This window comes from Meleagris gallopavo, chromosome 10 (assembly GCF_905368555.1).
Source record: "Meleagris gallopavo chromosome 10, MGAL_WU_HG_1.1, whole genome shotgun sequence".
In the NCBI taxonomy this organism is placed as follows: domain Eukaryota; kingdom Metazoa; phylum Chordata; class Aves; order Galliformes; family Phasianidae; genus Meleagris; species Meleagris gallopavo.
The window spans coordinates 13797528-13814458 of record NC_139413.1 but is presented as its reverse complement, the minus strand read 5'-3'; the positions used below and the strand labels follow the sequence as shown (position 1 = coordinate 13814458).

The following is a 16931-nucleotide window of genomic DNA, read 5'->3' as shown; positions in this document are numbered from 1 at the left end:
AGACAGAAATTGTTTGTAAGCTGTGTTCCATGCACAGTATAAGATAATACATAGTGTCTGTATGCATGCAAGTATGCAGGTCCAATTTTGTTGTTTTTTTTTCAGTAACTCATTAAATTACATGTGCTAATTAACAAACACGTAGTCTCTTCCCGACAGCTTCTACTTGCAGTGTTTGAGGGAGCAAAAACACTTCTTGAAGTTCTAATCCTCCAAACTAAACTGGACCAAACACAAATTCTGGTCACAGTCCCATTCACACGACATTTGGGCAAGACACCAGAAGCCAGGCAGGCAACAATGTGCAAGTCTGCATTACAAGCTGGGATCCTGCCCCAGGGCCTCTCCAAGCCTTGGACCTACTGCATCCCACTGAGGAACAGGTGCAGAATAGGAAGGGAAGGTGGTGTGCCTTGTGGGAAACTGCGCTTGTTCAGCTCCCTGTGTCAGCTGAAGGTGCTGAGAACGCAGTACCAAACTCAGTATTGGAAAACAGTTGGTAATGATGGTTCAATTGCCTCTACTAGCCAATATCTTGATTAAAATTCCATTTTCTAAATTATAAACATTTGTGCTGAAGCTCCGAATTGGTATGTTTTTCAGAAACACTCATACTAACATGCAGTTAAGGCTGTAATATATTTACAGAATCATCTTTCAACGGACAATAGTTAAACAGCAGAGACAGAACGCACACGGTTTTTAAAAATAATTGAAATCTAACTACACGGCCGGACACCTCTGTTTCATACCAATAAGGTATGTGCGACCAAATACGCGATCAGGGTGAGCAAAGCTACCGCATGCAAGGACCTTGCGAAGGCAGCAGAGGTGAGGCTGTCCCGCGTCTCCCACACGCACTTCTCGCAAAGACCTTTCGGCGAGTTTCGGTGCGTGCGGCAGCCCCGGTCGAGGACGCGGCTGGGAGCAGCCCCTTCGCTCCGTCCCGCTTTTTCCTTCGTTCCCTGCGGGCCATCGGGCGCAGATCCACCGGCCGGGCAGGGACGCGCCGCCCGGGGCTCGGCGGGGCCGGGCGGGAGGCGCGGCGCCGCGCGGTGCCCGGCAGCGGGGCGAGGGCCTCGGGGACCGCGGGGCGGGCGCGCCGCCGCCGCCGCCGTGAGCGGTGCCTCCGCTCGGGCGGCTCCTGGCGGCGGCGGCGCTGCGAGCCCCTCTCGGCCGGCGGGGACGGCTGCGGCGGGGCCCGATGGCGAGACCGGGTGCTGCGTGCCAGCCGCCCGCCCGCCGGGTGATGGTGGCCGCGCGGGCGCTGCTTTTCTGGGCGCTGGTGTACAGCTACTGCGGAGTGTGCGCCTGCATCGCCGGGCTGCGGCTGCTATGGAGCATCGGCCGGCGGCCGGGTGAGACCTTCCGCTGGGTGATGCGGGAGAACCCCCCCGCCTGCCTCAACGACCCCTCCCTGGGCACCCACTGCTACGTCCGGATCAAGGTGAAGGCTGGGGTCGGGGGGAGCGGGCCTCGCCGTGCGCACCCGTGCTCCCGTGCACGCGTCTCGGCTGCGTGCGCGTCCGCCTCCGGTGCATGCCTGTACACGGGCACCCGTGCGTGCTCCTCTCCGGCGGTTCCCCTGCGGACTCGCCCCGCCGCACGCACGCAACCGGAGCCGCTGCCCCGGGGGCGCCGCGGGAGGAGCCCGGGCCGGGCAGAGCTGCCCCTGGGGTGCGGCCCCGCGGCCTCGCGGCGGAGCTGCAGGGGGAGCGCGGAGTGAAGCGCTCAGCCCCGTCCCTGAGGCTGCGCGGTTACGGCCCGCAGGGTTGTTAGAGACTGCTCTGGGTCTCTGCCTGCGATCTGCTCCTCCGGCTACTGCCCGGAAAGAAGTTGTTCTAGCTCGGTTTCTTCTGCAGCTGTAGGTGAGCGCTGCAATTTTCATAGCGTTATTTTTAATGCTACGAGTACTGAGAGCATTGTTCTGAGGGTTCTGTGCAGCTTTTTTTGCCATACAGCGCTAACATAAATCGTTCAGCCTCCCAGTCCCTCACAATTCGCCTTCTTGCTTTTTTCCAGCATCACCAGAAGGCACGCACACACTGCTGCACTCACACGCTGCGTTTGCCTCTCCCACAGCGCCAAGCAGTAATGCCGGGGTTGCCGGGAAGCGAGGGGATGGTGGTAATAACGGAGCCTTTGGGGCAAAGCAGACTGCTTGCCAGGATGACGGTCTGCCACTCGGTTCAGGCAGCATGAAACTCTCTGGCCGCTGGGTAACAGCAGCCTGATGTGTTACCTCCCAGACACATGTATCCTAGAGATCTGTACAGGTTCCAGCAAAAGAAAGATAGAAGTGTGTTGCAGAGAAGATGGCAATATCCGATGCCATGTTATTGCAGTAATACAAAAGAGGAGACAGAAAGGAGCAGCTGAACAGGTGGAGGATGGGCTTAGTTTGGGGTATGTGATATTCAAATTGCTGCTGTACAAGTGATGATTGAATTTGCATGAGTAAAAGCAATGTCCTTAAAAGCAATACATTGATTAAATAAAAGTGCTGAGGGTGAATCCCTAAAGGACACAAAGAGAAAGAAGCAGGATGGAGGAGGGCTAGATGATCGAATTGATTGAATCTCTGGAATAGAACTGAGAAACTTCTGTTGTGTTAAAGGGATCAAAGGCAGGGACAGTATGGAGAACAGTGGAGGTGATGTAACGGCTCTAAAATTTATTGGGAAGAGATCAGTAAGTACCTAGAAACACAGAGATATTTCAACTTCACTGGCATACCAGAAGAGAAGTATCAGTGTAATTTTTGATAGAATTGAGCAAAATATCCCTCCTGTATCTACAGTGAGTACAAAAATAAGAAAACAGATGTGCCCTTTTCAGAGCCTTCTCAAACACCAAGAAATACGTTAATGGCTTTGTAGCTGGTTAGTGACTCCACTGTGCAAAAGTATTTCAGACAGTTTGAAGCACTGTGGGCAAGAAAAGCTTTCTGCACAGTTCTGACCCTTGAGGGCTCAATCAATACCAAAGGCAGGAGTTTTATCTTCCCTTTTTAAAATAGCAGAGACAGTTCAGGCTCTGACATTTGTTCAGGAGCAGTATGGCCTTCCTACCTGCAGTTTCCTTGAAATGACTCCTGAATAGCATGCTGTATTTTATGAGCTAAGTCCTTCCCAATTTCTGTATTCACATCTGTGTAAGAATTCAGTAAGCCTGGTAGGTCATCATTTCAGTTTTAAATTCTGCCAGATTTCTCCCTGAGTTAGCATAAGCTTGCACACATCCATTCATTTCAATGGCATTTCGGTGTTAAGTCTCTGGACAGCTATCACTAACTTATCTGCTGGTGCTAAGACTCATTTGTTTAAAAGATGCATCAGAAATAGTGACTATAGACAGTGTAGAAAGAAGATGATTATATGAAGGCTTTCTCTCCTGAAGTAAGTCTGAAGCCTTGAACAGTAAAAAAGCAAGCAGAAAGAACTTCCTTTGTAATTAGTTACTTTTGATTGCTTTCTTTGTTTGTTTTTCATTTTTTTTTTTTTCCCTAAGAATCCACGCAGTGCTTTATTGTGCAAGATTGTAACTTCATGGTTTTAAATAGTTGCTCAATCTTAGAAACTAAGTGAAAGATGAAAAGTGCATTAAAAGTATATTATGTCTGAAAGTCTTTCCATCAAGCACATGCTATGTCTGTAAGAAAGCAAAGTCCTTGCTTTTATCATCCACCTCCTCATCCCCATGCCATGGGATGCTCTCTCAGAACCTTGAGCGTGCTCATGGCTGAACTGCCACGCACTCGCATAGCTGGGCATGTGTCAAAGCTGGCTGTACAGGAACAGGCTGTGGCTGCTGGGCTGTGGGATGCTCAGCATTGTCAGTGTGTAGCAGTACCTGACCTCAGCATTACAGAAGACTTCAGCTTTGAGAACTGACAGCTTGATGTGTTTTTAGGGGCAGTACCTTAGAATGTTGTCTAAAACTACTTATTCCTGAATACCAGTACAGCAGTTATAATGCAGCAGTAAGAACAACAAACTTCTTTTTCTCTCCTTCTAGGATTCAGGGTTAAGATTCCACTATGTGGCTGCTGGAGAAAGGGGTAAACCACTCATGCTGCTGCTTCATGGCTTTCCAGAATTCTGGTAAAAATTCCCTACATGCTTTTCTTGTATAAATGAGCTGCTTAAGATAATCAAAGCTTAAGTAATCTCAGAGTGAACTGTTCTATAACCCTATGCATATTAACAGTATTAAGATCTAGTCAGGAACAAACCATTGACATTTCTAACTGCAGCAACCATAAAACATTCCTACAGGATTCCTACATTCCTGAGGCTGACTCAACACAACTGTCTTTTTTGCACTGTCATTCTATTCTTCCTCCAAGTACGTATTCTTTTCTTCAAACTTTAGGTAGAAACTGCTTGTTTTTAATGAACTTCCCTTTTGGAAAACACACAGCATTTGTACTAACAAAGCCGAACTTCAGAACTGCAGCAGAGGGTGCTGAAATGAAGATCCAATGTATGTTAAGCACATTATGGATCACATTGTTAAAAATACTATACATGAGTCTTAACTGGGGAAGGGAGAGAACTACAGGTTCTATAGGCTGCTTTGCAGCCTAATTTCAGAGTGCCACTCAGAGGGAAAATGCTCTATTATTAGCTCATCATAAGATGAATAACGAATCAAAACCAAGCCTGCACATTAGTTAATAACAATGAAAAGCAGTCATGTGCCTGATGTTTAAACCAAATCGATTGAGCTGTCGCAGCCCAGTTTAACTAGGAGGTGTGGCTTGCAGAACTTCCACATAAAAAACAATAAGTAAATAGAGGAAGTGGTGATGCCAGTAATTTAGTAAGGTCAATGATCCTTTTCCTTTCTAAACTCAGATATGGAACTGTAATCTTTCAAGCCACAGTCAAGTTGTACCATGATAAATTGAGCCAGGTCAATAAGAGGCTAGTTCTCTTCCCTCAGCAATTTCCTGTAGATACAAAAGGCATTGAGGATGATGGTAAAGAGTCACATCTATTATTTTAAGATAAATTTTCAAATAAATATATTGTCCTAATACTAAATTGCTAATTACAAGTCTAAAAGCTGTACATCAAATAGAAAGTCAGTTACTGGGGGGAATGCATACATAATGCAAGCATTATGCATATCTTGCAGAATGGGTATTTAATGTGTATTCCAACACAGAAAGACAGCTGAGAATACAGCTAATTTCCACTACAGTGGAAACAATATGCAAAAATTAGCATTTCGTGTATATATTCTACCGAAATTCAGTATATATCAAAATTCAGACAGCTGCTTTTACAATTTAATGGCAAGCCATGCTTTAAGTGACAGTTTATATATTATCTGACCATTCAAATGGAATGGAATAATGATTAAAAAACAGCAATGTAGGTCACTGGGACCACCAATAGCTCAGTTTTGAAAGAAAAATACATGCTAACAGTTTATAAAGCAGTCACACTACAAATATGATACTGGCTTGTTAATTCAATCAGTGCAGAATTTTAATGCAAGAATAGAAAATGTTCTCAGAGCACGCAATACAATAATCACAATTTAAGAGAGTTAAATCTGCATCGAATTTGTACTGTTCAACTAGGAAAAAAAATGGATACAACTCACAGTTACGATTCTTAACTGCAGCAAATCCTTTGCTTTCCAGTGTCTCAAGGTTATAAGTAGGACAACTATAACCAGAGAATACTGACCTTACCAAGTGACTCAGAATGTCTGAAGATGAAAGATCACTTAGGAATATAATGCACCCGAGCCATTAAGAGCTTTAGATGCATAAGAACTTGAAAATCAATATCAATTTTGTAGAAAGACAAAATATTTGAAAGCGAGCATGATGAGTTGAGACAGCTGGGATGTGTGTAAGCTGCTAAATTTTGTACAAGCTGCCTTTCAGAAATAATATGAATAGAAAGTCACAAAATAATTTCAGTTATTTAGCCTTATGATAATGAAGGCATTCACCAGCATTCCAATTCCTGCTTGCAAAGCAAATGTCTAATGGTTATATTTCATACACGGTAAAAAGATTTCTTTGGATATGAAACACGTTCAGTCAGACATTTGGTGGCGGATGGGCTGCTGCGGATAGCAGTGAGGCATGCTCTGAAACAAACACAGTTTATTTATTTATTTCTGGCCCTTGTTTCTTCTTACTGAAATATACATGATAGCTACAACAGTTACCATGGCAAATTCAGCTTCCAGATCATTGTACAACGCATTTAAAAATTTAATTCCTAGAGATCTGTGATAAATCTTGCATTTGCATCGTACAGCACTGAAATGGAAAGGTTCTGACTGTTCTGTTTACATGAATATAAATTTCTATAATTAATAGGTATTACTGTGATATTACTTATGATATTCAGAATGCTGAGTAGGTTGGAGGCAAAGCTAAAAGTGGAATACCCAATGGACTGATACAGATAGTTTGAATTCGGGTAGAATTCTGTGCATCTCTCATGACACCTGATAGTTCTAATGCTTTGTATCACCTACCTGATGGAGACTGTTGAAAAAAGAGCAGAAGAAAAAGCTAGATCCTAGCAACATACAGTCAGTGTTATCTATGTCCAGAAGGATGATGTTTTTCATGTATCTTTCTATTATAATCTAAGGCCACATCTTCTTGGTGCTGGCTATTCTGAAATTTAATTGGCGTCAATAACACTTGAAGGCAGGTAGTTCTTTCAGGATCATCTTTGCCATTTTCTTGCTATTTTTGCACTACAAACATACTCATCCAGTCACTACATACTACTGCAGAATGAGGAATAGTTCAAGCCTTTGCCTTCTTCATTTTGTATGTCTTTTAAAGTATGTGATGCTCTCACTCTTTTCCACAGAAATGCAAGCAATGCAATGCTTCGTGGAGTACCAACACGTTGACAGATTGTTCTGGAACAACTCTAGCAGTAGAGTGACACAGATGAAAGTGTGCACAATATAAATCATATGGAATTCATCACATTCATTTGTTATTCATTGTATTTCTTCCTTTGGTTAATTTAGCATATGAATTGCCTGACATTCCTTTTCTGAAAAGGAAAAATTAAATCTTTCCCTTGAGGCATATTTCCCTAGTCCATCAAAATTTGCATATGAACAAGGGAGAAGAGAAAGCTTTTCAGACCTTACTTTTTTGATGATGGAATGGTTACAAGGATAAGACAGAATACTCCTATGTGTGCTCTGTTTTATGCCTGCTTCCTTTGCAGCAAAGGGACCATGCCAGACTTCAAAAACTTATTCGTTAAAATATCCAGGCTCTGGCCATGCTGCCTCTTTGGCAGCTGCATTTCCTTACTGGAGAATTCAAAAAGGGAGCACAGAATTGCCATAACCACAAGGGATAAGCAACATACCATAGAAAAAAAGAACCTAGCTGCAAACAAAGCCATGATAATTTATCCTCAACTATTTGGGAGCAAAACCATTGACTGCATTTTAGTATCATACTGCTTGACCTTCTAACTCCAGCTTTTTTTCCCTTTGTTAGGTATTCTTGGCGCCATCAATTGCGGGAATTTAAAAGTGAATATCGAGTTGTGGCCCTGGATTTGAGAGGTTATGGAGAAACAGATGCTCCTTCTCACAAAGAAAATTACAAATTAGATTTCCTGATAACAGATATAAAGGATATTTTGGAATCTCTAGGTACGTGAGTAGAAGACAAACTACTCAGCTCATGGAAAAAAACTATAAGTGTATAAATATTTGTCATTGATTTCAAAACAACTGCTTCTCTTTTAGATCTACACATTCTAGATATGTAGAGATATAAAGCTAAGGATACTCCTAATATATGGACTATTACAATACTGATAGAAAAGGTTTGCTTTCCAATCATGATGTACATGCTAGTAAAAACAATGTGTAAAGATGATTTTCCATCATGAATTCCAAAAACTCTTCTCTATGTGAAATGCAGCAGAACAAATCTATGATATTTCCTCTAACTAAAAAGACCCTTCACTTACTCCTAACAGTTGCACTCAATAAATACTGTTATGGATTAGTCTAATAGTACTTGCAGACAAAAGAATTTCTGTCAGGTGAAATTCCTCTAGCACAAACAAGATAGAATAAATATTGTGGCCTTTATAATGATGATGACAGTATATCTGATGCATAAAGAAAAAAATCCCAAAATACTACTCCTGCACATTAGTCATTTCTCAAGAGCTGAATCACTCTGTCTTACACAACAGTGAGAGGAGCAGAAGGGATAGAAAAGGATGCATTGCTCTCTGTGGTAAAAAAAAACAGTGTAGTAGATCCTGAACTGAAGCATTCTGGCAAATTTTACGCCTTCAGTTCAGAAGGAAGTGCAGCTGTTCTGACAATGAAAAACAACACCTAGTGAGGGGTATTTCCTCTCCGTACAAACAGTAAGACAAAAGATTAGATTCATTTTAATTCATTAGATACTCTAGGCATAGTGAAACAACTAACTGCATTTCACATTAAAAAATAGTGCAGCAGTGGTGCCAGTTCTAAGCCTTGAATTTAGGATTCACTTTGCTTGCAATGCCTGAATATTGTCAAAAGGTTGGGCAGGCAGCCTCCACGCTGTGCTTACATTTTCCAACCTTTGCTGGTTGTGTTAATCTCCACGGTAACGCCATGGTTATGTTTGTGAAGTGCTCTCACGATCATGTAATTTCATACAGATTTAAAAATTTCTGAAAAAAAGTATTTCTGAGACTTCTAATCTTTGTTCTAATCCTAAGGTAAATTCGTTTGGAGATGTTGATTATATCAAATGTGCTTGATGAGATTTTTATTCAAGAGAGATTTTGAGATGGTTTGACAACTGTGTCCAGATTTGTCAGAATTCAGAACAGTTGGGCTTTTATACATTTTTTTTGTAGCATGTGCACTCAGTATTACAATCCTTAGTGAGGACTATGATAGTATCTGACTCTGTAGTATGTATTCGAGGAATGGTTAAAGGAGGAATAGTCAAGCTTTCAAAAACAGACATGACTTTCCCCCTGCCCCCCCCCCCTTTTATTGGTGCAAAATTCCCATTTCCGTCAATGAAAGAGTTATTAAGTGAATGCTAAGAACTTTGAAAAATTGACATCAAAACAGCATATGGAGAAGTGTTACTTCTACACTTCTAAATATTTAAATGTGTGTATTCATCTATACATATATGTGTATTAGCTATATGGATATTAAGTATAATCTAGCACAGTGATGATGTATAGAGCTTAGCTAACCTCCCATATTCAAAGCAATCCATAATGATTAATTTTGCTCGGGGGGACTCAGGACATTTCCCAGCCTTTCAGTCTGCAATTTCAAACTCCAAACTCCCTAAACACAACATACGTACATACATTATAATGACTGCAATTTGAACCATTTATTTGACTCTGCACTAGCTGATATGTGAACAGAGTGGCATTTGGATACCACATTACTTCAATTTGATATCAATGTTAAAGTGTAATTGAAGTCAAATTAAATAATTTTAATATGTATTATATTTTTAGCTATAATAAGACATTTTTCCTGGCCATTAGTAATGGAAGCAGTCCAGTATGAAGTAGTTACATTACCTTCTTTATCCAGCACTTACTGTATGTGATGATTTCTATGGAATTTCACTGAAAAAAACCCACAAATTTGTGTTTATATGGTAGGATACAACAAGTGTGTGTTGATTGGCCATGACTGGGGAGGAATGATCGCTTGGTTAGTGGCTATATGTTACCCCGAAATGGTGACTAAACTGATCGTGGTTAATTTCCCTCATCCTTCAGTGTTTACAGGTGAGTTTTATCATAGTTATAATGTTCTGTATGTTCATCCAGAGTATTTGCATTAAGATTGTGTTTGCTCTAAGTGATTAAAGGTATTTGCTCTTTTAGATATTCTGTTACCTTTTATAGTTTGGAATGTGTTTTATGAAGCAGTAAGGTATCCAGCATTATACTTTGGGAAATAATTTATTATAGGGAGTGGGAATGTTTGCAAGCAAATTTACTGGGTTTTCTTCTTAATCCTTGAAGTCCAACAAATATTATTTTCATAAACATGAATCTGGCAGGATAGAATTCCCTGAACATGGCTGTATAATACCAAAGTTAAGGTCTCACTGTATTATTAAAACTGTATAAAACAACCTGAGAATCAGACTTCTAGAATGTAATCCTGATTTAGGTGACAAGTGAAACTTTATCTTACACAATTGGAACAAGACAACCTTTCCAGTCTATTTACCAGAAGCTCAGGAATGTGCTAGCAGTTACCTCAAGAAGAGATTTAGGTTTTCTAGTAGAATTTATTGTGTGATAGGCTTTGAGCTTGCCTGCTACCCACAATTACAAAATATTTCATAGGGATTGGATCTACATTCAGTAATTACAATGACAGTAGTTCCTCACTCATTTTAGTTTCTCAAATTGCTGACCTTATGCTGTTTCCATTTTTAAAGTCACCCCATTTCCCTAGAAATACTTGAGAAAATTCAGCAAAGCTTTATTTTTCATCTCTGTTGAATGTAAATCTAACCTTATGACACTGTGGAATCAGAACTCTTCACACATATTGTTCTCAGAATGTACTTGGCCACCCTTCCAAGGTATTAAAGAACATTTTGCCACGTAGTTAAGCTTCACTTACCCAAGGAAATGTCTGTTCTTCTCCATTGGAGCAAGCAGGAGCTGCTGCAGTTCTTACACTGAGAGCAGGAGCCCGGCTGTACAGAAGGAAAATGCATATTAGTATAGGTTTCCTTAACACTTGTTTGCATATTTTTAAAGAACAAAATATGTTATGCAGCTTGATAAAGTCTCCCTGGATCAAATTTCTCCTACTGTGAATAAAACGAAAACAGAGAGCTTATACATTGAGCATTCTGCTTGCCTTTACTACCACAATCTTTACGATCATCAAACTCTTATTTTTAAAATATTTTTGTTATTTGCACAATTAATGCCATAACATCAGTTAAAACACTCCAAAGCACTCCAAAGGGATTTATGTATTTAGGCATTTGAAATTGCTTGATCTTTGACGTTGTACCTCCCATGTCACTGCTTTGGGCACACTTTAATCACTTAGTTACTTAATGCATGCCATTCCTTGTTGCTAACTGATAGCAATTATGACACCAGATTTTTAAGAGTTCCACCTCAGGTTTCTCAACTTACCACTCGCAGTGTAAGTGGATTATCATCTATAGATTTCTCTACACCTCATCTTTGATGAGAGAATTACAGGCAAAAGTAACATTTGTATTTATGCCTCTTATTCTACACCTGAAAAAATGTTTTGGAGTAGCTGCACAGATAGAGCTCTTAAATGAAAACCTCTCGTGTGATTAAGTTCTTGAATGTCACTGCTCTCACCTAATCTTTGGCAGGCTTCATTTTGCTGCCTATTTCTACTAACACATATAAAAGAAGAAATGAACTTTAATGGCCACATCATATACTTACTGCTGAAAAATTAATCTCTTGTCACATACTGTAGTATTTTTAAAACATTCCTTTAAGATTAAAAAATAGTGATATTAACAGTAATTTTGTTTAAGTCATCAGTTTTCATTTTTAATTCATGGGCATTTTTGTTTCAGAATACATTCTACGACATCCATCACAATTGATTAAATCTGGTTACTACTTCTTTTTCCAAATGCCATGGTTTCCTGAATTCATGTTTACAGTAAATGATTTCAAGGTGAGCAAAATGAGTGCTCTTGTTTGTATATTTATCTGTGAGTGATGGAAGAATTGCCACATACATTGATCCCTTCTCATGTAGTGATAATTATTGGAAAAAATACAGAGCTTTCTGATTTTTCTTCAGTTTTATATATTTATGCAAAGCAGAATAAAAGCATAAATAATCTGTGCTTGGTTTGGGATCTCTGGCAGGCATTTGGGTACACACTGTTAACCTCCAGCACTAGAGTGTGTTACTCCACCTTGAAAGTCAGCTGGTGATATGCTGTGCTCTACCATGGACACATCTGCTGCCAGAGGAACTGCTGACTTAGCTGCAGCTCCTGAGAGTGGTGGGACATCCCCTCACCATGCACTGACTGCTGCAGGATGAACAGCCTGGCAGTTTGGATATTGCATTCTTTCAGGTGGTTAATTCTGCTTGAGAAACCAATAAGGCCAACATCTTATGTAATGTTAAACAATCAAAATGAATGTATAGAAAGAGAAAAAGCAGTATGCATCGACCCACACATATGAGCCCAGCACAGCACTGTCAGTGCTGCAGGCATACAGAACAGCAAGCTGGGAGGTGCTGCCTCCTTCTGCCTCCCACTTCTCAGCTGCTGGCTCCATCCTGAGGAAAAAAGTATGTGCCTACAGCCTGCCACTGCCTGTCACAGGCAGGATAAGGTAACTGAGTACCTTGGCAATAGTGCTATTTGTGTGCACTCTAATTATTCTGGAGTGAGCTATGTATAAATAGGTTTTAGAAAGATGTGTCTTGTTGAAGGAAAGAAATAGTATTCTGTAGATACGTGATGGCTTTTTTACTCTTTTTTTGATAGGTTCTGAAAAGTTTGTTTACCAGCCAGACCACTGGAATCGGAAGGAAAGGATGCAGATTAACAGCAGAGGATATTGAAGCTTATCTCTATGTCTTTTCACAACCTGGAGCATTAACTGGACCTATCAACCATTACAGAAATATTTTCAGGTCAGTATAACATTCCGAAACAAGGTAAAATATTCTAGAGCCCTCTAGAGTCCAAAAGTGTTATTGTATCTTCTGCCACTAAGGTAAAAGGGAAGAAAATATACATGTATTTCTAAAGTCTCAACAGTTAACAAAAATATTTGGTGTCAGGCAGCAAAATACATTGTAATAGGTATCCATGTAAAACAAAGTAACAACTAGAGTTTTCTCAAGCAGCCAGACTTGGCCTTAGAGACTGACACCCTCTGCTTATCTACCAAAAACCTAACAGGGCCAGAATGTGTTTAAACCTGATCATTCTCAGACTGGTAGCCCTGGGCTGCAGGGGTGTATCAGGAGGTCTGAACTCTTTATTCCCTTAATTCCCGTTTCCAGTAGCGTTAAACCTCCTTCCCTGAACTCAGCAGAGTTTCTGAAGCAGATTAACTTTCAGCTTTCCCTGTTCCAAACATAGTTCCATCCTTCCTGCTCCTCTTGTGCCTTCCTCACTGTCACTGTCAGGAAAGCAGTCAGCAGGGCAATGCTGGGAGGAAAACAGGTGATCAGGCTAGGTGCTATCTGCACAGGCTAAGACAAAACAGCATAGAGAGACAGCATGTTATCTTCTAAATAAGCTAACATCAAGCACAGACACCAACGGTGAATACGAGAAGCGGCTGTGCTTGTAGGAGTGTCCCTGTTTGCAGCCACACAGTGCGGCTGATAGCACCAGCTGGGACATCCAAGGACAACAGGAGCTGTGGGGCATCACAGGGTTCCCTGGTGCTGGAATGGCACAGCCGCAGCCTGCAGGGTACAGCTAATGAGCAGCTGGAGAGGCAGGAGGGCCCTGAGCCTTTTCATTGGGTTTGCCACAGCACCTCGCATCAGTGAGCGCACATCAACCAGCTGCGGCAGCGGCAGTGAAGAGACTGTAGCAGTTGCATTGCTGTGGGATTTGCATGAATAGAAGACTTGCATGTTTAAACTACGAGTTCAGGCCTTTTTCAGACTCAAGGAAAAGAGAGGTATTAATCAGAAAGTCTCTTCACAGAGATATTAATTCCTCAGTGTGAATGTTCTTGTGCACTGTTTGGTTTACCTTCCTAATGAAAATACTCCTGTGAAGAATTCAGAGAATAACATTCTAGGTGGTATTAGCCACAACACGGCAGGATTTCCACTGGAAAAAAAAATATGGGTCTTCAGCTCTTTCTGTTCTTGCAACCAATTCTGATGGTCACACGTCAGGTGAATCATTAGCTATTATAACTGGATCAAAATTTTCACTTCCTCTCATATAAGCAGCACTTAGGTTCTACTGACTTGTATCCACCATGATTCTCAGTGGGTTGGCACTGGTCTCCTACATGTGAGAGGCTTCCATCTCATTGGTGTCACCCTGCAGCTCTGATTCTTAATTTTTCTGGAAGGTTATTTCCAAAGAGATGATTAAAATGAGCTACTTCCACCCACTGTGAACTTGCATAAACAGAACAGCAGTCACTCTGTTACTTTAGATAAGTAAGGCAACGAATCTTGCAAGGCTCTTAGAGATGAATCTGAATGAACTGAATTGGATCATCAGATTATCAATTGTTTAATATGCTACTATGAAAAATCTATGGCTCTGGGGGTTGGGCCACTTTGTTGGAAAAAATGAAATCTAAATCCACTGCTACAAAAAGTCATTTTAAGAATTTTACTAGTTCATCAATTAAAATGAAATTATTATTTAACCTGATCTTTTATTACTAATTCTCGGAATTATGTGTAAGTAGAAAGAAGGAATGTCTCCAAAGTCTCCACTTTTGTCTAACATTAAACTAATGCACAGCATCTTCTCTTTCCCTTTTTAGAGTATAATTTCTCAATTAACACCTAAGTTTGATCCTAGCAATACATTTTTAATAAAAGTTTGTTGAGAACAAACTTTTTTTATACATGATTGGTTTGGCATTATCATATTTGAGCATTAGCATAATAATGATTTTTATCTCTGCATATGGAATCTGTTCTGAATTGTTGCAGTTAGTCTTTTCCAAGATAGAGTCTGTTCTAAGATAAAGCAGTTCAGGAGTAAATACAGATACAATTTTCAACATCTCTGAAATAGATAAATAATGAATTCTGATGTGTTAATATGACTTATGTTGAAATAGTCTTTCATTTCTGCCTTCTTGTCTTCTGTCTTCTAACATCTACCCTCAATGTAAGGAAACATCTATAAAATAATTACATTCAAAATAACTGTATTAAGAAAAAATAATGGAAAGTTTTTATAGAAAGCTTAAATATGTCAGTGTGGTGGTATAGTTTTATTAACATTTTACTTTCTAAGGGCTTTTCTTCAAAAAAATCAATGTCTTACAATCTGTAAATGCTTTTGAGTCCATGTTGTGGTTCAACGCAGCAGCAGCTCAGCACCACTCAGCTGTTTGCTCACTGCCCCGCAGTGCAACGGGGGAGAAAACTGGAGAAAGGTAAAACTTGTGGGCTGAGATAAGGACAGTTTAGTAGGACAGAAAAGGAAGGGAAAATAATAATGATAATAATGATAAAAGAATACACAAAACAAGTGTTGCGGAGTGCAACCACCTGATGAGTGATGCCAGGCAGACCCAGATCAGCTGCAGACACCACTGGCCAACTTCCCCCAGTTTTTATTGCTGAGCACAATGCTACATGGTATGGGACATCCCTGCCATTTGCTGGACAAATATTTTTGGTAACACAGTATGGGTAGTCAGGTAGCTGGATGCCTTGAACACTATATTCCAAACATGATTCAAAGCATTGTATTTCATTGAAATCTACATACAGTAGATAAAACAGGTTCAGAAATCTGCCATAGCATTCATCAACCCGGGGAAATCCATGGACCACCAGAATTCTGTGCATGTTGTTCTACATTCACTTTTATGGAGATTATGGAGCTCCTGGGCTATGCATTCTGAAAAAGCATCATTCATGCTTCAAAAATAAGACTTCTGTTGCAACCAGCTGCTGATTACAGACAGGTAACTTCACTATCCTTAACACTTAGAGCACTTTGAGTCACATGAGGGTTCTCTTCGTATTGTGAAGATACTCTGGAACTGAAAAGCTTGCAATAAGATTATCTGTGTTGATTTCAAAAACTAAGGAAGTTGAATGATGAAGTAAGTTGTGATTATTATAAAACAAGACTAAAGTCTTTTTTTTTTTTAAAGCTGCCTACCTCTGCAGCACCATGAAGTCATCATGCCAACCCTGCTCTTATGGGGAGAAAGAGATGCATTTATGGAAGTTGAGATGGCAGAAATTACAAGGATTTATGTTAAAAATCATTTCAGATTAACTATTTTGTCTGAAGCCAGTCATTGGCTCCAGCAGGATCAACCTGACATAGTGAACAAGTTGATATGGACCTTTCTAAAGGAAGACACAACAAGAAAGAGAGAATGACTGTACATGTTCTAAGGAGTCTACGAAAAAGCTCTACAGATCTAAAAAGTAATTGTTATCAGGGCCATACTTCCAGCCTGCCTTCTATTTTGAGCTCTGTTAGAGAAGTGTTTTTGATGTACTGTACATTTGGACACCAATGTTTCTGCTAAAAGATGAAGTGAGTATGAGAATACCAACATTGATTTTACCTGTACACTTGTATTTTGCACATAAAAACACCTGCCTTAAGATATATGTATTTGTATAGAAAGAAAATCATGGAAAATTGCTTGGTTTTGTTTTCTCCCTTGCTTTACAGTCTCTGTGTGTGGTGCCTTTATAAATTTATAATGAAATAATGGAATGGTGTCATACAGAAGGAATTCACAAGTTTTCATTCTCAATTTGCCTGAATTTTTTTAATGTATTTTACCATTAAAGTTAACTCTTTTTATTATGTATATTTTAGCATACTGGATGACTGAAAAAATTTTGGGCACATTTCTAGTCTTCAAGTGAATAATGATACATATCTTGTTGTATTGTTGAATGCAGCTGCTTTGTGCAATGTGTTTTTCTTGACTAAAAAATGGGAACCCGTACACTCAATGTCTGAACAAGAAGAATGGGAAATTAAGATCTAACATGTATCAAAACCACTTCTGTCTAATAAAATGCAACTTACATTACTCCGTTTACTTGGCTTCCCACGGAGAGCTTTCTTACTGATGCTCAGAACTAAGTTTGAACAGCTGAAGCGTCTGTGCACTTCCTCACATGATGATTTATTGGAAACAATGCCTCGTTGCTGGCATCATCCTTCCTACGTTAGCATC

At 40.3% G+C, this 16931-nt stretch overlaps 1 protein-coding gene across 1 annotated transcript; it reads left to right on the top strand.

Moving 5' to 3' along the window:
- The first annotated feature begins 1065 nt into the window (after positions 1 to 1065).
- EPHX4 (epoxide hydrolase 4) lies at positions 1066 to 16793 on the top strand. Its single transcript, XM_085231336.1, has 7 exons — positions 1066 to 1447; positions 4018 to 4103; positions 7511 to 7668; positions 9666 to 9794; positions 11603 to 11706; positions 12539 to 12687; positions 15879 to 16793. Exons 1-7 carry the CDS (start codon positions 1205 to 1207, stop codon positions 16111 to 16113), a joined length of 1104 nt encoding a protein of 367 aa, XP_085087462.1. The 5' UTR covers positions 1066 to 1204; the 3' UTR covers positions 16114 to 16793.
- The last annotated feature ends 138 nt before the right edge of the window (positions 16794 to 16931 follow it).